The sequence below is a fragment of the Eubalaena glacialis genome, chromosome 5, assembly GCF_028564815.1.
Source record: "Eubalaena glacialis isolate mEubGla1 chromosome 5, mEubGla1.1.hap2.+ XY, whole genome shotgun sequence".
NCBI classification, from domain to species: domain Eukaryota; kingdom Metazoa; phylum Chordata; class Mammalia; order Artiodactyla; family Balaenidae; genus Eubalaena; species Eubalaena glacialis.
In genome coordinates this window covers 118,868,267-118,890,187 of record NC_083720.1, presented here as the reverse complement: position 1 = coordinate 118,890,187, position 21,921 = coordinate 118,868,267, and the positions used below count along the sequence as shown (strand labels likewise).

General features: G+C 42.8%; 1 protein-coding gene across 2 annotated transcripts in view; it reads right to left on the bottom strand.

Moving 5' to 3' along the window:
- NR3C2 (nuclear receptor subfamily 3 group C member 2) overlaps positions 1-21,921 on the bottom strand; it is a 366,877-nt gene that overhangs the window by 20,076 nt on the left and 324,880 nt on the right. Inside the window, exons 7-8 of one of the 2 annotated variants that reach the window (XM_061192560.1) lie at positions 18,096-18,226; positions 12,214-12,371 (exon numbers count right to left, since the gene is read on the bottom strand). In XM_061192560.1, the coding sequence (XP_061048543.1) occupies positions 12,214-12,371; positions 18,096-18,226 (289 nt within the window). Of the gene's footprint in view, positions 1-12,213; positions 12,372-18,095; positions 18,227-21,921 lie in introns of those variants that run through there. The other variant, XR_009701136.1, reaches the window with a different exon arrangement.

The following is a 21,921-nucleotide window of genomic DNA, read 5'->3' as shown; positions in this document are numbered from 1 at the left end:
ACTAAATAGTCCACCAAAAGGACACTTATTTACTGTACTGTGAAACCATATACAATTTCTAGTCCCATTAACCATGACAGTGATAAATAAAATTGATCCACTGGCATCTTCCCAGCCTTTTCAATCTCAGTCATTTAAAATGATTTTAGTTTTAAGGTTCCTTTACAGTGCATTGGTGTCTCTTGTTCCCTTCAGTCCTCACGCCCTGCTCCAATGAAGTTTTCTGCCTTCCCTACCCCTGCTTCTTCCATAGACACATTTGCACGGTGCACCACGGGCTGCAAACTGCTCTTCACAATCAGCATCTCCTCTGATCAACATGATCTTAAAAAGATTACATTATGCCCGGGACAGGCTGCATTGCTTGTGGGGCTCAGTGCCAAATGAAAACTTGGGGTCCCTTGTTCAAAGTTTGCTAAGAATTTCAAGATGGTGACAGCAGACCATTAAGCCAAGAGGGGGGCCCTTTTATGTGCGGGGCCCCCGAAGTGCCAGCTAAGCTACCAGGAGCCATAGGGCTGACCAGGTGCAGGGCTGGCTCTGCACTCCCATCCTCCCCAGGGGCTTCTCTCCCCTCTGCTCCTGCCTTCTGGGCCTGCCTCGCTCATGAACCAGGGAAAATGCACTTAATCACTCCCTGCCTTAATTCTTTTCTCTATAAAAAGGGTAAAAAGAAATGAGTAAATATTACTATTATTCCCTTTTTATAGAGAAAGGAGTTAAGATGAGGTGATGAAGTGTAAATAGTAGTATTTACTCATCCTTCCCTCATGGAGATATTAGAAGGCTTTAATGCTAGGACTTAGGAAGAAAGGCACTAGGTAAATCCCAGGCATTATATAGTTATTTTAATTGTAAGAAGAGGGATTTAGGCTGCCTAAGAGGGGGGGATTTATAGACACAGGTGTTAGACAATGAGATAGTTTTCCAAAATCTTCCCTAGACAGATTTCAGATTAGGGAGATTCCTGTACATCACATGTGATTTTCTATGAGCATGGCTTCCTGGACCCTCAGTGGATCTTTCTATCTGATGCTTCTTTTCCAGAAAGCTCACCCTATGGCATCATAAATCTCACGAGGTCAGGTGGAAATGGAATGCACGATTCCCTTAACCTCCCTGAAAAAGGCAAGGTCCAAATTTCTCCCCAGCATCCTTACAGGACTTTCTTTTCTTACAGATTTTCAAAACTAGCTGTGAACAATGGCACATGTTCTGTGGGTATACTTATGAAACTTATGAAATGAATAATGAAGACAAAGGAGTGGTTATCATAAGAAAAAAATGCTTCTTCCCCTCTCTTTAAATAAATTGGGATCAGACATAATCTTTAATTTTGCCAGTTAAGGATTAAAAGGAACAAACTACTGTCTGTTATCATTGTAAGTTCATAAGAGAAAGATTTTTGACACCAAGACAAACAAAACCCATGGAATGGGAGAAAATATTTGCAAATCATATATTGGATAAGGGGTTAAAATCCAGAATATACAAAGAATGCCTACAACTCAACAAAAAAAAACACAAATTTTTAAATATGGGCAAAGAAACTGGACAATTCTCCAAAGAAGACATACAAATGGCCAATAGGCACATTGAAAGATGTTCAATATCACTAATCATTAGGCAAATGCAAACCAATACCACAATGAGATACTACTTTAAAACCTGTTAGGATGGCCACTATCAAAAAAAACCCCAGCAAATAACAAGTGTTGGTGAGACTGTAACCCTTGTGCCCTGTTAGTGGGAAGGTAAAAATAACTGGAAAACAGTTTGGTGGTTCCTCAAAAAATTTAACATAGAATTATCATGTGACCCAGGAATTCTATTTCTAGGAATATACCCCCCAAATTGAAAGTAGGGTCTCAAAGAGATATCTGCACACCCATGTCCATAGCAACATTATTCACAATAGCCAAGAGGTAAAGCAAGCCAAGTGTCTGTTGGCAGATGAATGGGTAAACAAAATGTAGTCTATACATATAGTGGATTATGATTTACCTTAAAATGGAAGGAAATTCTGACACATGCTACAACATGGATGGCAATGGAGGATATTATACTAAGTGAAATAGGCCAGTCTCAAAAGACAAATACTGTATGAGTCCACATAGATGAGGTAACTAGAGCAGTCAGATTCAGAGACAGGAAGCAGAATGGTGGCTGTCCTGGTGCAGGGTGGGCGGGGGGGAAGCAGGAGTTAATAGGTATAGAGTTTCAGTTCTGCAAGATGAAGAGTTCTGGAAACTCTCGTCTCAGGGCGAGAGCTCTGGAAGTGTGAATGTACTTAACACTACTGAACTGTACAGTTAGAAATGGTTAAAGTAGTAAATTTTATGTTTGTGTATTTTACCACAATTAAAAAAAAAACAAAAGGAATGACGAGCTCCTGTACTGAACTCTGTTTCCTCATTTCTCTAAAGTCAAATACAACTGCATCTTAGAATGTGGCCGGGTGATTGATCAGCAGTTGGTAAGCATTGTCTTAAAGAGTCTAAACATTAGCCACTGAAAATATCTAAACGTTTTAAATCAACCTTTGCCAAGGAGGTAAGGAAATAACCCAGGTTTTGCATTAAGTCAGCTGCAGAAAACAATGAGCAAACACAAAAGACCAAAGGAGATAAAGTTCTGTGGCTGCAAGTGGAAATTAACTGTTCTTGTAATTACGGTGTGATGTGAAGGTGATGGGTGAGAAAGGACTCAGGACCAACATTACTGACAAAATCATGACCTGAAGCACAAGACCAGCTCTGAAGCATCATGGCTGCCTTTGATGCCAAAATCTCATATCTGTATCTATAGCTCTTCAATGCCACACACTCACATCCATCCATCCATTCACCTACCCATCTATCTACCTACCTACCTATGTGTCTGTCTGCCTGCCTATCTATCTAATCTATCTATCTATCTACCTATCTATCTATCATTTATCTATAAATAGTACATATACATGTATTAATATATAGTACATTATATATGTATATAATATATAATAAAGCTTTCACTAATTCAAAACTACTCATACACGGGTCTAGGTCCATAACAAAGTTTGTTTGGGGGTTATTTATAAAGATAGAGTTTGCTAAGCTACTGTGATTTCTTCACTGTATCTAAACACATAAACACAAAACTTTGCAAGTTCACTCAACCACATTCAAAATGCTCCTTTTACATACCCGCCGTCACATCACAGAAAGACTTATAGTTTTATTTTATTAAAGGAGTTTTACTAAAGGGCTTTACCAGACAGCACCTTGCCCTTTTTAAAGCTTCCTGCAGCCCCTGTTGGCTTTGTGGCTTCCGACAGAGTTACTGGAAACCTAGGTGAACCAGTCAGCTATGCCTCACAAAAACCTCCTCGTTGCTATGGCTACTGAAGAGTTTTCAGACTGTCTGCAGCCTCTGCCCCAACGTTTGCACACGGGGGACACACGCTTTCCTGGCTTGTCCCCCGTGTCCCTCTTTTTGCCTTCTTATCTCACCTCAGCGGCAGCTCCTGCCCAGACTCTCTGCAGGCGCCTTCCTGGTTTTGGTCCCTTGGTGGTTCTCTTCCTCTGGGCTTGGTTCTGTCCACCGTATGGCCACACTGATGTCCAGGCAGTTCTGTCGACCCCGGGGTTTCAGTGACCACCACGCGCTGTACATCCTCAGGTAGTATCAGCACTCTGCTTCCTCATCCTCATCTCCACGGAGCCCTGAGCTCACCTGACATTTCCCCTGGGACTCCTCAGGGCACCTCAAGTCAGTACATCCAAAACACGCTTATCTTCTCCACTCACAAAGCTCCTCCTCTGCATCCCCTCACCCAGTGCTGGTGCCGCTCCATCCACCAACCTACGTCCGAATCCTGGGGATCATCTTACCTCTGCTCCCTCCTCTCTCTCAACCTCTCCGTCCTATCCACCACCAGGAACCATCCATTCCACCACCTGAATATGTCCTAGGTCCCCCTGCCCTTGCTCTAACTTAGCCCCCAGCCCCCATCTCTTACCTGGACCACTGCACCAGCATCCTAACTGGTCCTCTGCCCCTCTTCTAATAGACTCTCTAGATCAGTACTGTCAATACGACCTTCTGCCCTGCCCAAGATGATGGCAACTGGCCACATGTGGCTGCTTGAGCACTCGAAATGTGGCTAGTGTGATAGGGGAACTCAAGTTTCAATTTAACTTAATTTCCATGTCAAGAGCCACACATGGCCAGTGGTTACCACATTGGAAGGAGCGGTGCTAGACTCTACAGATGTGCTCAAAATCTCTCAATAGCTCCCTCAACATGGTTTACAGGTCCTTTCATTGTCTCCATCCTTATTTTTCTCCATTCCTTGGATACAATGAAATTCTCCATTTCTCAAAATCACCATGCACCCTTCTCCTTTGGCCTAGTAACTCCTTTGGTTTTGGTGAGCTTCCCTCTGTCTGTCTGGTCAACTCCTACTCTGCCTTTGGGGCTTCCATCATCTGCTGCCCTGGCCCATCTCCACCCTGCCACTTCACCTTCCGGGTACCTGCCCTCACCCCGCCGCCCCGGCCCATGGGCTTTCCGGTCCACCTCGAGCACCCAGCACGCTGCATTCTAATTCCCAGTTTACCTGTCTACTCTATTCCCCCATCAGACCGCACACTCGGAGGGCAGGGGCCGAGTCTCCTTGGCTGCTGTTGTATCTTCAGCACCAGCACAGTGCCTGGCCCGGTGGTGTCTGCCCGCCCCAGGCTCTTTGACACTGTCTTTCGCAATGATTTTTTGGATGTGACACCAAAAGCACAAGTGACGAAGGCAAAGCTCAATGAGTACGACTACATCAAGCAACAGCCTCCTGGGGCATCTACAGGGGAGCCTGGAGAAACACAACTGTGATTGGCAACACAACTGAGCGGCAGTAACCTTAACCATGAACATGGTGAACAAAGGAGGTACAACAGGCGAGGACACCCTTTGTATCTACAGGCAGTTGCATCTTCCAGCTGGGCTTTGTGGCCCCAGCTACCAGCGCATGAAACACACCAATCCTGGAACTGCCTAGACCTTTTCACACCACACCCAAAGTCATCCTTTCCCTATTTATCCACAATGCTGAAGAAACAGAACATTCGGACCTATTTTTTTCCCCATTTTCCCCCATTTTTATTTTTAAATATATTTGATGCATTTTTTTTCAGTTACGCAGACATAAAAAAATTTTTTTAGATGACAATAAGCATTCATTGGCACAATTCACCTAGGGCAATGCAGTCTGAACTCTGCTGTACCCTTGAAGTGAGAAATTTGTAGAGCCAAATGCAAAAATAGGGCTGCAGAGAGAGACGCCGTGAACCATTAATACCTGTCCCGTTGGCTTCACCAACTAGACAAAGAGTAAGATCTGCCTGGTCAATTACTTGATTAATTTGAAATCTTTACCTATGAAGATTTCTTTTCCCGGAGGAGTGGGTCTTTGCCCCTCCCTCATGCTCTGGAAGATAAGGCTTTGCTCACTTTGCTGACTCTGGCGATAAGCAAGTCTGCCTTTGTTTAGAATCTTTCTTAGTCATGGTCTCGTCAAAGAAGAAGGCCGTGTAATACCGCTAACAATCATATCACAGGGGCAAGGGTTTTCATTCACCAACATCCATCTTTCCTGATGGTGACCTCACAGCAATCTGCCCTTGTCTCCATCACCAAACACCTTCCATCCCATCTGTGAATCTGAAAGCGTCTCAAGCACACCCAACACGTTCTAGCAACACCAGCCTCCCATGGTAAGTGGCAGGACACGTAGAGCACCGGGACCGGAAGTGCCTCGGAAAGGCTTCTATACTGACCTTGGTCTATGTGATTCATGCCTAGGTGACTGCCCCACCCTGTAGAATGGCCTTTCCTGCTCATGTCCCTGCTTGGTCTTGCCAACTTTACACTGTCACCCCCTTGAAGGCTCTGCCATGTGCTTGTCTGAGTGTCTCTGTGCTGAAAGTAAACTAAAACTGCCTGATGGATGATGCTCTTTGGTGGTGCAGAGACAGGGTTTTGGGAAGCTCAAACACAGTCTTGGAAAAGGGGAAGCGGAGGGGCGAATATTTGTTCAGTGCCTGTTACCTTGTGGATTCCTCAGTACCTGTGTTATTTCATGCGCTTCTAAAAATTTCCTACAAGATGGGTATTGTTCCCATTTTACAGCTGAAAAAACGGAGAGCCAAAAATTTAAGCCAAGTGCCCAAGTTTACTGAGAGAAATGTTGGTGGAGCGGCAGAGGCCATGCTCTACCTGCTGTCTCCAGTGGTCACAATTCTGTGGCAGACTCCTAGGTGGGCCTTGGAACTTTTCTTGAGGAGATACTGACGGTAATGACGTGAAACAGAATCAGACGTGAAAGCAGCAGACAGCCCAAATGGTGGATCCACCCAACCTGGGGGCTGGCATGCTTCAGTGTGCGGGAAGAAATAGATCTGCATCGCTCTCAAAACCACCTCGAGTGTGGTCATGATGGAAACTGCCACTATCACTGGCCGATGCAAAAGCACCCACTCATTAAATGAGCAATGGGGATCTCAAAATAACTTGTTAATAGATCCAGCTGCTTGCAGCGATGTCTCTTTTGTTGATGATCGTGAAACTGAAACGTAACGCCCTCTCCACGGAAAGCAGGGAGTCTCCCAGTGTGCACTCAGGGAGGTACTGTACCACCAGATGTTCTGCTCCCATCTCGTCTGCATCCCCCTTGCAGAAGGGAAGCTCGGCTCCGAGAGCCTGGCTGGAGGAGAGCCACCTGGGCTGTGCAGCCATCCCTCTGCAACCACAGAAAGCGATCACTCAGCAACAGGACCCTCTGGTCATGCTGAGGGACTTGCCGGTACCTGCCCAGGCAATGGGGAGGTTCTTAGCCGGGTTTAACGATCATCGGCAGAGATGAAAGCCTCCCCACCAAAGACGGCTCAGCTTATGGTGAGGCAGCCCCAACATTTGGTTTTGGGAACTGCTGAACGTGCATGACATTTTAATGTAACACCAGGTTCACTGCCTTCAAGATGTAACCCCACGCCTCACAAAAACAACGCATTCCAGAAGATGCCAGGGAAGAGCCAAATGAGTCTGGAGAGCTGGAGAGCAGTGCAGCTATTTTCAATACACTCATTTTCTGATCTCCAGAGATGCAGCCCAGCCTGAAACCCAGCAGCTATGATCAGCCTGAAGCCCTCCTGCATCACGTGGGTGGTATGGAGAGTGCCAGTCAGTTAAGAGGGTTCCAAGCTGCCACTGGCTACCTAAGGACCTTGAGAAATCACTCTCTGGACCTCTGTCTCTTCTTCTACGAAAGAAAGATTCTCTGAGATGCCCCTACCCCGCCCCTGGAAGCCTTCCATGACCCCTGCCCAGCACAGCTGGCTCCTAGACCTTCTCGACAAGCCTTTCCAGCAACTCAGAATAAACATCAGTGAGCCCATGACTCATGGTGCGCTCATCTCTACAGAGCTCCCAGCCCGCCACCCTGTATAGTGCTGTCTGGTGGTCCTGAGCAGGCAGAAAGCCCCCTATGGCCAGGTTTGGGTCTCTCCCGCTGGTGTCCTGCCTGGTGCTTTTAGACATTAATGTATTTGTTGAATGAGATGAACCTCTTCCTCTATCAGAGCAAGTGGGATTCCTAAGGACAGGAATGGGAATAATGAGAATAATACCCATCTTATAGGGGGTTTTTAGAACTGCATGAAATAACACAGGTACTGAGGCATCCAAACAAATGTTCACCCCTCAGCTTCCCCTTTTGAATGGGATGAACCTCTTCCTCCACCATCAGGGTGAGTGGGATTCCTAAGGACGGGCATTGTGTTCCCACTTGCACCTCTGGTCCTAGAACATGGTAGGGGCTCACGGTCACATGAATGAATGCACATGCGGGTGCTCTCAAAGGTCCCACTGCCCCTAGTTACCTTCTGCCTTGCATTACGCTCTAGCTGCCTCTCTAGAATCTAAGCAATCTGAGGGTTGGGTTGGTGTCCTATGTTTATTTTGTATCCTCTGTAGTCTCGTCAATTTTGCTAGGCATGAGCCACTCTGTAGGCTAGTGTGTATGTGGAAATAAAGTCAATTACAACAGTATAACCTTGAAACTAGTTAACAGAGAAAGGGCAATTTTTTTTGCCTCTAAGAAGCACTAATATCATCCGTTAATGTTTACCAGCTGTTCTACACACTGATCGTAACATAAATAGTCCTTGATCTCCATGAATGAGTAGAAGTTACCAATAAATTCATTAGAAATGTGCCTCTTAACACTCACAGGAAATTAACTGCCATTCATACTAATACCTAGAAAGTGACTAGTAATTCTCAATTCTCTCTAGAAGAATAAGGAATCTATATGCTTTACATATAACGCCCATTTACAATGCAAAAATACACCTATCCCAAGAAGCCTGGCCACAGCTGCTGTCTTTGAATCTTTTTTTGGGGGAAGATTGATGTTTGGAGGGCTTGTGATTCATTAAAGTTGCTGACCAGTTCAAATACTTAACTGCCAACCTGTTCTTTCAGAGAATGTTCCTTCCACTCACCTTGGCACTGCTCTGCCAACCCATGTGTGCACCAAGTGGGAGAAAACCATGCATCACGAGAGCTGTGTACACGTGTCCCCAGATCTATGGATGTGTGTCCTGAGGGCTGGCATACTATGCACGCTATTTAAGCAGAACTTTGACTTACATGCACAGGGTTCTTGTTTGTGTGACCCTTAGGAACACACGCTCTTTTTCCACAAGGTGACCAGAACGAGGCTCTGAGTACAGAGCCAGTCCTTCTGTAGCTCTTTGTTCCCTGGAAGAAAATTCTACAAATGTTGACTCTCTTATTTACTCTAATGAAAAAGCTGTAGGCAGTCTCAAGTCTGAGTAAGCGTGAATGTTAGAAAGGTCCCCCTAGACTTACAATGCATTTTTCAATGTTCTGTCTGGGATGGGAATATAAATAGAGCATTCAAGATGCTTCTGTTAGGCTACTTCTAAGGGCAAACATTTTTGATTGTTTAAAATAAAGGTTTTAGAATTAAAGTGATTCCAGTGACTCCCAAAAGAATGTTCTCCTTCTAGCCAAAGTGGAGTAAGGTGGATTGGATTTACCCTTCCACCAGAAATAACCAAAAATACTCAGAAAAAAAATACATGAAGAAAAGGCTTTTGAGACACTACATATCAGTCAATGAAGGAAAATGATCTCTAGAAGAAAATGGAAGAGAAAAGCTTTGTGACATTGGCTTAGACAAGGATTTCTTAGCTACAGCCAAAAACATGATTCATAAAAGAAAAAATAATCAATTGGACTTTATTAGAATTCAAAATCCCTGCTCTGCAAAAGACACTGTTAAGAGAATGAAAAGATAAACCACGGCCTGGGAGAAAATACTTGCAAGTCATATATCTTATAAAGGAATTGCATCTAGAATATATAAAGGAGTCTCAAAACTCAACAATCTAATTACAAATGAACAATCCAGTTTTAAAAAATGAGCAAAAGAGGTGAACAGATACTTCAGCAAAGATGGTAAATAAGCACAAGAAAAGAGCATTAATCATGAGGGAAATGCAAACTAAAACCACAGGGAGACATCGCCACACAGCTATTAGAATGGCTAAAACTAAAAAGACTAATGATACTGAGTGTTAGCAAGGATGTGGGACAATTTGAACTCACACACACTTCTTGAGGGAATGCACAACTGTCCAGTGACTTTGGAAGACAGTTTGGCAATCTCGTAAACAACGAAAACATACCTACCACATGACCCAGGTCTTCCGCTGCTAGCTATTGACTCAAGAAAAAGAAAGCAATGTCCACACAAAGACGTATACACGATGTTCAGTGCAACTTTATCTGTTAGTAGCGCCCAGTCTGGAAACAACCCAAATGTCCATCAATAGGTGACAAAACCACTGAACTGTGAAATATCTTTACGATGGGACGCTAGTCAGCAATAAATAGAAATGAAGTACTGATACATGGCAACAGCATGGATGAATCCCCAAATAATTATGCCAAGTGAAGGATGCCAGCTACCAAAGACTATCTACTGCATAATTCCATGTATATGAGACACTAGCATATATAAACTAATCTACATTGCCAGAAAGCAATATGGAAGGCACCTGGGGAGTAGTAGGTAGCAGGAAAGGTTATGGATAAACAACAAGGTCCTACTGTATAGCACAGGGAACTATATTCAATATCCTGTGATAAGCCATAATGGAAAAGAATATGAAAAAGAATATATATATTTGTATACCTGAATCATTTTGCTGTACAGCAGAAATGAACACAACATTGTAAATCAACTATACTTCAATTAAAAAAAAGGCACAAGGAAACTTCTGGAGTGATGGATATGTTTGCTGTCTTGATTGCAATGATAGTTTCATGGGTATAGACACGTGTCAAACGTCTCAAATGGTATGTGCTAAGTATGTTTGGTTTATTTTGTATCAATTATACCATAATAAAAAAAATACTAAAAAGACATTGATTTGCCTTGGGGGATTTTGCAGCAAGTCATCATTTATGATTTAGCCATTTGGCAACTGTTCATTGAGTTCCTATCTTGTGCCAAGCACTGTGCTGCACTAAAAACAAGCCAGCAGAGGACGGTTTGACACCTTGACCACTGGTGCAGCCTCCGAGGGTTTCCACTGTCCTACTGTGCTTAAGGCATGGAGATCCCGAAAGGCTGTGGATAAACAAGTTTTAACTTCTATTGTCAGTCTCATTACATGTAAATTGCTTCAATGTGTATCATCTCGTTTCATATGCTGTGATAACAATTACACACTCATTTTGAAACTGCACTTGTGCCTGCCCAATCATTTGCACAAATAATAGAATTCATCAAGAAAGAACCACACCTCCTGTTCCCCCTCCCCCACCCCAGCTCCACTAAGAAGGACTTTCAAGAAAACCAACAGGAGCGAGTAACTGTGCTCCTTGTTCTCGGGTAGATGATCCTGCGCCACGGTCTAGTTTCCTTTACTTCCTCTTGTGAGGGTTGTGGAGAGCATCGTTTGATGTGTTCCCCAAAGTCCTGTAGACCACCATTTCTTATCCCTGAGATTTTCTATTAAACCATGCTTTTAGGCCACTAATAATTAGCAAAACTATCTATCGCTCTATTCACCTTGTGGAAATTTGACTCTTATTGTATGGAAACGTTCAGAGAAAGCAAAGGCCAACGTGATACGCACGGGGTCTTCAGTGTAAAAACCCTGGAAAGTGACATTCTTTTATCAACCAACCCACAAGGTCATACCATTCCACCGGCATAAACAAATCTCTAAAGGATGAACCATTATTTCAGTAGTAATACCATTATACTATTGGTCATCAAGCCTGTCAACATTGTCCTTAACAATACAGAAGTACTTGAAAAGGGGTTTCTTACCCAAACTACATGGGCTGAACTTGGGCAATAAATTTTCCAAAAGAAAGTAGGAAAACCTTCCAAATATAAAAAAGCTAAATTAGCATGACCGTGTATAACTTTTTTTGAGCCAGAACTAGAGAAACTGCTTGCAAAATGAAACGAGAAGCATATTTTAAGTGACATAACAAACCAAGTTATCCAAGTCAGTATTTTGTAGAAACTGCTAACCACCACTACATCTGTAATTGAATAAATTAGAAACCAGCTCAGAATTTACTTTCCATATTTACACAAGCCAAGAAAGGTGACTCCTACGAAGAATAGTGAATATAAGATTCAAAATTTGGCAACAAATGAGATGATCCCAGCTGGCCCTGGACCACTAATAATGTTTTTGAAAGATTGGGTTATTAGATTAACAGTTGTAGAAGATGGGCTCTATTTATGCAATGTTAAAGCAAACATTTTTATTAACCAAACAGTTCCTAAATTGCAAGCAGAAATGGGAAACTTGATCTGACACCTGTAGCAAATCTGAGGGCCTTCCCTGGCCCAGAGCTCAGGGTTTGCCATCATGGTGCACATTTCTCTTACACTCTGCTCAGGAGGGAAAAGAGCCACACTTTTTCCTTTACATGAAGTTTGTTTCAAAGGGATTCTGAAGAAACGCTTCTTTCCTCATCAGTTTTCAACTCTTGCTGCCTCTCGTGGATAATCTACCCCTATTCTTCCCAAAGCCTCGAGAACTTTCTCAGCTCTCCAGTTGCTTTGGGTCCACAGTGTGTGGCTGTGGATCCTTCATTTAACAGGCACCAAGAGGCTCTACTTACATCATGCATGGAGTCCAGAAGCTTGGTCAGTTGGTAGAACCTCTGCCAGCTCTGCCCGGAATTGTTGGGACACTTCGTTACCATCTTCCTCAGTTCTTTGATGTAATTTGTCCTCATTTCTTCAAACGCAGCCTGGCTTTTGAGGCCATCCTTTGGAACTGTGTTGAAGGAATACCGACATGTAAGTTCCCAAGTTGGAAAACAGCTTTAACATCCTCATAGTTAAATGGCTTAGACTATTTTGAGGTCATGAGGCTCACACTTTGAGATTGATACTGAATCTCAATTATTACATTTATGAATAAACATGGCAGCTATATAACGGTTAACCTTTGTACACACACATATACAAAAGAATAATAATAACTGGTTTATTGGGTGTATGTTATAATGCACTTTGCTTATATTAGCTTGCTTAATCTTGACATCAGTCTTAACAACATAATCATTATGTTATTCTCATTTTACAGATGTGGAAACTGAAGACTGGAGGTTTAATCACTTGCACAAGGACACAATAAATACATGGTAGAGGAAGGGTATAAACCTAAGTCTGTCTGTTTCTAAAGCCTCTCTCTTAACCACAGTGCTATACTGTCTTGTGGCCTGTCATCAAAGTTTTTATGAATCCCAACTTGCCAATACCTCAGACGTAGGAAAATATACTTTGATTTTCCAGGACAACTGGAAGAGCCACAGACAATCTAAGCTGGGGCTGGAATTAGAAAGCAACATCTTCATATTCCAGTTCCAATGTCAAAGACACTCGGGGAAACCTGCCATCTACCAGGGGGAAGACAGTGTGTGGCAAAGAAGCACTTCCCATCCTCTTTGTTCCAAGATCACAGGACCACCGAGGCACTGTCATGTGACCGCCCAGACAACCTGCTGGCAGGTCTGTGCACTGGTTTGTGTGTGTGACGGGTAACACAACAGTGCTCTGCATACAAGTCAAGATCAAAAATTTTCGAAGAGAAGAAACCACATTCATCATTATCTTCGATAAGATAGAAAATTAAGGGTTATGTTTTCTTCTTTCCTTGTACGGAGTGGCTGGCTTTCCTAATGAAACAAAAAACATCTCACTAAAAATAATACTTTGAAATTCAGCACCTGGAAGGATACGAGTGTTTCTGTGACCTGAAAGGAGATGCTCTTTCCCAGGACACACGTGAACACACTTTATGGAAAAGGGGTGCACCAGGGCCTGTGTTCTGCGAGGAGATGTAGGGCAGAGTGTAAGCTACAGGTGTCCCCTTTGAAAATCGACTTACATGTTTGCTTTTGTTCACTACAGCCAATATGTACTTACGCTTATGCTTTAACTCTGAAAAATAAAATCACTTAGAACTTTCATTTTTGGATGATGAAGATAATAAAAATTCACCTTGTGATATAGAGTCTGAAATTGCTCTTACTTTCACTTCTTAAGTGCACATCCTATTTGCTAATTTACAATAACTGGTATAAATAATAACTTACTTGGGCCATCAGCTCTTTAGAATGGCTAAATATGTTTTTGAGTGTTATGTGTAACCCTGGGAGCAGGAATACCACTGTTTCCAAATAAACCCTGTTGTCCTATATAAAGATACAGATTATCTTGCAAATTAACTTCCCACATGACGCTACTGATCTTCTCCTTGAGTTTAATTGTTAAGGCTTTTGATTTGTCGTTTATCTAAGTCTATTTTTTGTGGGGAAAAAATAAATCCCTAATGGCCACTGCACAATTTCCTGAGGCTGCCACAATATTAGTTGTGGTTTAAAATATTTGACATTCACATTCAGAATTAAATATCATCCATTATGTAACAGTTTATTTTTCTTTGCAATTAAACCCTTGTTTTAAAAGTATAAAAAACGTAAAGAAGGATGGTAATAACCAGGACGTTAATAGTGAAACTACAGATCCACTTTCTACCAAAACTTTAATGTTAACCCAAAACGTTCCAAAAGAAACTGAAAGTTTGCAAATAAGTGCCTACACTGCCCACCCACAGATAAACATTTATTTTTTTAAGTTTCAAAATGTTATGGAGTAAACCTTTAGTTTTTCAGTATAGATACTTATGGATGTCATACCTTAAAAAATTACCTAAAATTAGAATGGAGTGAATACATTTCACGACTGTATTTCAATGCTATTTGGTATAGCTACTAAGATAAACCAAAAGCCTTCATATTTCTGATAGCTGTGTTATCAAAATTCTCAAGATTATGAACAACTTGTATCAAATATTACTTGTATTTTACTGCTGTGACTGAAATATATTGTACCATTTTCCCAGCCAGATATTTTAGAAGTTGAAACAAACCCACAAAAAAAGAGAACTTAGGCAAAACCTCAAATTTTGGAGGTCTGCCCAGATTTTCTGAATTTACTTATTAAATGCAGCAGGGCTCCTGGAAATCACCCAAAACCTATGGGCTGGAGAAGAGCAAAGAGGCAACTGGGTGGGAAGACGGTCTGCTTTCCTCTGTGAGCAAAAAGAACATGATCTTCTCTTGATGTCATTGCTTAAAAACTTTCCTGATACACTGGACATCAGGTGTGTAATTTAACCTTCTAAATAAGAAGAAAATTTTTCATACATTCTATCACAGATTAGCAAAATAGGCTTGCAGCAAAATAAGCTGCAGTTCAAGCTGCAGTAAAATTCTTTACTTCTGTTCTCCTGCTTTTTGATTTTGCTTTTTCTGCATCTACAAAAATCAGCCTTGAATGTACTGAGCTACTTGGAAGCTAATAAATTAATTCAGGGAGCGTCAAAGTGATATCAGAATTGATTATAGGCTGACTGATTAAATGGATGTAAAAGGATAAGACACCAATTACAATGCGTGGTCAAAGTTTATAAAGGATTAGTATCACACGCATTTTTAGAAAAAAATTAAATTCTATCACCCATCTGATATAATTTTTTTTCTTTTTTTTTACATTTTTCTAAGAGTAATGATTAGTGACATAGCTTGAAAGGGGAATAAAATCACTGTCACTGAATTTCAAGAGTACATTTCCAGGGAATTCCCTGGCGGTCCAGTGGTTAGGACTCCGTACTTTCATTGCTAAGGGCATGGGTTCAATCCCTGGTTGGGGAACTAAGAGTACATTTCCAAAGTTATATTCCAGAAAGGATAAACTGGGAACCTCAGAAACCTTGAGGAACACTGGAGCAGGAAGCAAAGCCTGGTTCTACTGACCCTGCAGACGAGGGGCTGCAAACACAAGCTCCTGGATGTGGGCTGAGTGTACAGGGAGGAATGCAGGGACCGGCGGGGCCCGTGGTAAACTGGGGAGAGCATGGGTTGCCCTGCACAACTGAAGTCAGTGAAAATCAAACCAGACAAAAGGCCAAAAGCAACCTGAAAAGCCTTGCCGGCCAAGTGAAACACAGCTGGGAAGTGCTGACCCCACCTCCCTCCCACGCTGCTGGTCTGTCCCTCTGCTGGAGTCCAGCCCAGCCTGCTCTCCCTCCAATCTCCCTGCTGCCGTCACCTGCCAGGGCCTGCTTTCCACTTCCTGCTTGGGGCAGAGTGGGAATCGCTGGGAGTGAAGGCCAAGGCCCTGGGTTTGAGTCCTAACTCACCAAGGAGGCTGCACAAGTCACACCTGCATGCCTCCGTCTTGGCCACTTTAGAACGGGGGGCTACCCATCCTGCAGCGTTAAATTAGATCATAGATGAAAACTCTTTGGAAACTGAGAGGTGCTAAACGTAGGTGGAGCAGGGACTCATCCACATCATCCACATCTACCACCGCCTCCCCGCTTCCTGTTCTACCCGTCTCAGGCTTCACTCTTCCCCAGACCCAATCCTTCCTTGTTGGAAACAGCATCTCTTCTTATCCATTCCATCCTCAGTGCTTGGCTGTTGACGCCACTTCCTTCCACGTGACTCTACTGAAAACCGCCCTTTCTCCCAAGCTGCTGATTCCTGGACCAAGGGGAGGGCTGGGTGCATCCTGGATGCTCTTTTCAGCTTCCAGGTGGTCGCTCAACAAACGCTCCTCCTTTGAAGTCCTCGCCAGTCACCCTGGCATTCAGGACATTTCTCCATTTTCTCAGTGGCCCACAGCGCTTGGCTCTGCGATTTCCTCTCCATCCTGTCTCTTGCCATCATTCCTGGTCTCGCCCTCATCTGATGGGAGCTTCCTCAAATTCCTGCCCCTCTGTGTGAAAAGGCCTGTGCCGTTGTCTGGGGAAGAAGTGCTCAGCATCCTTGCCAAGGCTAATCCGGCCCTCCCTCGTCTCTTCTGGCACCGTCTGCCATCGACTTCTCTCCTCTCATGCTTGGTTCCAGGTGCCTAAAAAAGCTTCCCATCAATCTGCAAGTCCCTGGCTGTCTGGCACCTGCCTGATGCCCAATGGTCAACCCCAGCAGGCTTCTGTCAGCATTCTCAGCTTTCTCTGGAAGCGATGCCATTAGTCATGCCGCTCGGGAAACCTTGAACTCTTGGCACCTTCCCAGTTCCCCTACCTCCCTGACAGTTCTGTCCCTGTCCCTCAGCCGCTGCCATCCTCCTTTCCAGTAGCTCAGTGGCTCTTTCCTCTTCTTTCTGTGCCTCGGCACCCCACTCGCCATTGGACTTTCATTTTCTACAAGGATAATTTCAAGTTTATATCTTGATACCCAAACCTGTCTTCTGAGCTCGAGTCCCCCAGTTTCCCCCTCTTTCAGCCTCTCTCTGAGAGGCTACCTCTGACAATTAGCCCATCCAAAAGAGAAGTCATTTTACATTCCACAGAATCTGGTCCAAGTCCTGACATGAACACATTTCTCTTCATGGTATCACTGCCATCTTAGTCACTTCTCTGCACTCAAAACCTAGGTCATTTCCGACCCACACTATTTTTATTTCCCCTTCTTGTCAGCTGCCAAGGTCAACTCTGCAGTGTGTCTTGAATGCGTTTGGTGCTGTCATCATAGCATCCACCATTATTTTCCAGGCTGTTATTTCAACAGCCTCACAGCAGGTCTCTAGGCTTCTAGTCTGGCTCAATTCTCCGTCTGGCTTGGCCTCTCTCCCTCCCTGTCCCATTCCCTCTCATCCAGTTTATTGTCAAATACATGTTCATAAAGCCATGAAGGATCCCTTTGGTCATGTCACCCTACTGCTCAGAGCCTTTGGTACCACACTCCCCTGCTCGCCTAATAGACACCAGTTGTCTTCAACAGGTGGGAATCTTCCGGCCCAATCTGCATCCCAACCTTATTCCCCACTTCTCCCCAATCCAATACCACCTGATGTGCCTTGAAAAATTTAGTGGATACAGAAATGAGATAAAAAAATTAAAACATTAACAGGCAAAACAATTCCCGAGAACTAAGTGCTATTGCATGGCTCTGCTTCCCACCCTGCCACACTCGCTCACGCTGTTCCCCGGCAGGAAGGCCAGCTCCTGCCTCAGATTCAACCCCTCACCCTGGCAAAGCTCTCCGAGTTGCAGCTTCACCATAAATCCCTCCCTGATACCCAGAACTGAGCATGCGCTTCTCTTCTCTGAGCCCCCTCTTTATCTCTATCACGGTAGATAATCCCTTTCCACAATGTATTAAAACTACCTTGGAATTTATCTTACGGTAAAACTCCCTGAGGGTTGAGACTGTGCCTCATTCATCCCAGTAGTTCCTGAATTGCCCAGTCCCACCATACACATAACAGACACTTAACAAATCAGATGGATGAAGGAATCAAGGCAGATGCTCTACCCAAAGCTTCATACTCTGCAAGTAACTTAGTTCACCCGACACCAAAGCCCTCCACCCACCTCCTCCTATTTTTTTTTCATATCGACTACCTGACCCTATAAATAGGCAACTCTCCTAAAGGGGAGATGATGTGACAATGTAGGAAAAGGGCCAGGTGGGTGTCAGTTTACTTGTGCTCAGCAGCAGCAACACTTTCATTACGGTGTATTCCTCAAAGGTGAGCTGCAGCCGGACAAACTGAAGGCTGATCTGGTGCATCCCCTGGCAAAGCTCATACATGGCAGACTGGTGCATCTTCTCTCTGCAAAGGAAAAGCAAAGACGTCTGAGAATGCAACGTCCATGATCAGACCCAGACTGGCGGCCCAAGGCAGCCTGATGAGAGATCTGAGTCAGATCTCTCATTTGCTTTTGGCTTCAATATGGAGTAGAAGTGTACTTGCAAGGCAATTCAGCTGCCTTGCATGGTGACTGGTAAATTGCTTATAGACCAACCCTATCAGGCTGTTGACTCGTCCATTGGGAGAATGTGTCAGAAGCACCGAAACCAACCTTTCTCAAAGCGTGCCATGATTTCATTTTACATCAAGAGTGACAAGTGATGGTGGCGTGTGTGATCCTGAGATTGTCCACCAAGCAGAGAAGCTGCTGTGATGTGGGGGGAAGCCTGGAGACGCCTATTCCTCTTCGGCCAGAGATCCCAAGCGCTTACTATTTGGAAGGGCTGTGTTAGATGCTATGGATGCAGGACAGCGATGAATAGTCTTATATCCACATGGACCCCTTTATAGAGGTCGTGAAACGTGTCCGTTAACTCTTTGCAGCGGCACATTTAAAAAGGGAAATCAGACAACATTTTAAGATTCCTCAAATGGAATCTCTCCAGTACAGGGAGAAAGTGATATGGGAGTTTGTGTGATACATACACGTGTCCATTTAAACAACCAACCAAGCTACTTTCTCCGCCAAATCCAAGTGTTTCCATAAAAATCCTCATGATTTTACGACAGAAGTCATTATTTTCTCTTTCCGTGAGAAGGAAGTAAGGCATCATTTAGTTGTTCAGATGTTTTTTCTCAAAGTAATAAATCTTTTGGGAGGCCCTGGATAAGTACTCTGTTATGATGACCAGAATGAAATTAGTAAAAAAGAGTTTACTAGTGAGAAATGGGAAAGGACTTGACAAAGGCTATAGACACAGAAAAGGAGGTCACGATGGCTGATCTATTTCTATGAGTGACTGAACCAGGTGGGTGTCTGTAGCAAAGCAACCCTGCGATACCTCTTCCGGATGCACTCTTGGGTTTAAATGGCAAAAATTTCTTTTATCTCAAGTCTGAAAGACATTTGTAAAAAACCCATAATGGAACACATAGCATTTTGCTTGGTATTATTGCTATGTGTCTCTCCCTTCCCATAACAGGCTAAGAGATATTTTTATCATTTTTTAAATTTATTTTTTTATTGAAGTATAGTTGATTTACAATGTTGTGTTAATTTCTGATGTACAGCAAAATGATTCAGTTATACATATATATAAATTCTTTTTTATATTCTTTTCGATTATGGTTTATCACAGGATATTGAATATAGTTCCCTGTGCTATACAGTAGGACCTTGTTGTTTATCCATCCTATATATAATAGTTTGCATCTACTAACCCCAAACTCCCAGTCTATCCATCTCCACCCCTCCCCCCCTTGGCAACCACAAGTCTGTTCTCTACATCTGTGAGTCTGTTTCTGTTTTGTAGATATGTTCATTTGTGTTGTATTTTAGATTCCACATATAAGTGATATCACATGGTATGTGTCTTTCCGGGAGCTATTTTTAATTAAGGAAATATTTTTAAAACACACGCACATACACACACAAACACACACACACACAGAAAAATAGCAGGAGCCTATGGATCTACCACGCAGAATTAAGAATAAATGCTAATATTTTTGCCATATTTGCTTCAGATCTTTATAAAATAAACAAGGCCGAGTTAAGGCCCGCTCTGTCTCCCTCCCTGTCCCCATTCATCTTCCTCACTGAAGAAGTGAACCACTCACTTTGGGAGATTATTATTTCCTCTCAGATGTGTATACTTTACATACACGTATATATTCATAAAAACAGCACACAGTACCGCTTGGTTTTATGTAAATTTGAAATTAGATATGCATATCCTTCTGCAACTTTTTATTCAACGTTGTGATTCTGTGACGTATCCATTTTCATACAGGTAACTCTAAGCAAAGACATTTTCCCTGCTGCGAGTTTCATTGGTTTGAACACATCACAGTTTACTAATCCATTCCACTCCGGATGGACACTTGGGTTTGTTTCCGGTTTACGAGTATTACAGATGATGCCCAAAGGACATCCTTGGGCACTTCTCTAAAATACAGGACAAAAATAGAACTGCTGAGCCATAGATGTATGCACATCTGCTGCTTTCATTCCAACCAGTAAGAGACGATATGTCCTTTTATTCCACATGCCATGAATACTTGTCATTAACCAATTTTAATTTTTTTTTTTTCGACATCTGATGGGGGTTGAAAGGGTTATCCCACTGTTGCTTTTATTTGCATTGCCATTATCACCAGCAGGCTGAAACATTTTTCAAATGTTTTCTGACCATTTGGGTTTCTTCTTTGATGATTTGTCTCTTCATATCTTTATCCATTTTATTTAAAGCTTTTTTTCCCTCCTATCACTAATACCATCTTTATTCATAGTATTTTTTTGCCTTAAAAATTTTGTCTGATGATCTTTGCTTAGTCCCTCCCTCCCTCCCTCCCTTTCTTCCTTCCTGTCTCTTTCTTTTGCTGTCTCTTTAGAATTTGCCCGGAATGCCCTTTTAAAAAATCCCTTGTTTACAAAGTTCCCACATAATTATATACCACACATGTATCTTTTAAACAGCAAAAAGCTGGATTAAAAGAATCTGAGAGTCTTTGTATTATAATAGCTCAGTTTAATCTATTTTCATTTATCATGATTACTAATATATTTGGATATTTTTTCCACCATTCTAACTTTCTCCCCTCCTTTCCTTCTACTTTCCTTCCTTTTTTTTTTTTTTTTTAAATTATTTATTTATTTACGGCTGTGTTGGGTCTTCGTTTCTGTGCGAGGGCTTTCTCTAGTTGCGGCAAGCGGGGGCCACTCTTCATCGCGGTGCGCGGGCCTCTCACTATCGCGGCCTCTCTTGTTGCGGAGCACAGGCTCCAGACGCGCAGGCTCAGTAGTTGTGGCTCACGGGCCCATTTGCTCCCCGGCATGTGGGATCTTCCCAGACCAGGGCTCGAACCCGTGTCCCCTGCATTGGCAGGCAGATTCTCAACCACTGCGCCACCAGGGAAGCCCTCCTTCCTTTTATTACATGGATCCAGCTTACAAAATAAAAAAAAAACCGCTTTGCTCATCTATTGGGATTTAGAAGATATACATTCTATTTTTACTCTTAAAATAATTATCAAGTTATGAACTTGCATACTTAAAAATCTAAAGTTAATCAATAGCTTTTCCATGAGAAACTGAAAAGATGTAGAGTACTTTATCTTTGGTCTACTGCTTCCCATCTTGCATCTTATTCCTCTTTAGTATTTAAATTTCAACTTGTTTTCAGATCACCCCTGAAGTCAGTCTGTCTCTCTCTCACATCCACACCCCATGTCTGTTTAGAGTTACAAACATATTTCTCTCATCACCAGTGTTTTTTGCACTCCACTCCATACTACTGGGTTCAACTGGGTTCTTGGTTTGTTTTAACCCAAATGATCATCGGTCTACAAGAAGCATTTTATTCTCCCCATGATATCAGCAACAATAACAAAAGCTAACATTTGTACAGTGCTTTAGAATTTAAGAACTTCCATACAGCTGGTCCCTACATCTCTGCAAAGTAGGAATTTGTGTTAATTCCCAGTTTTACATATGATAAGCCTGGATTTAAGCTATTGGGGTACACACTCATATGTATATTTGTAATTCTTTCAGC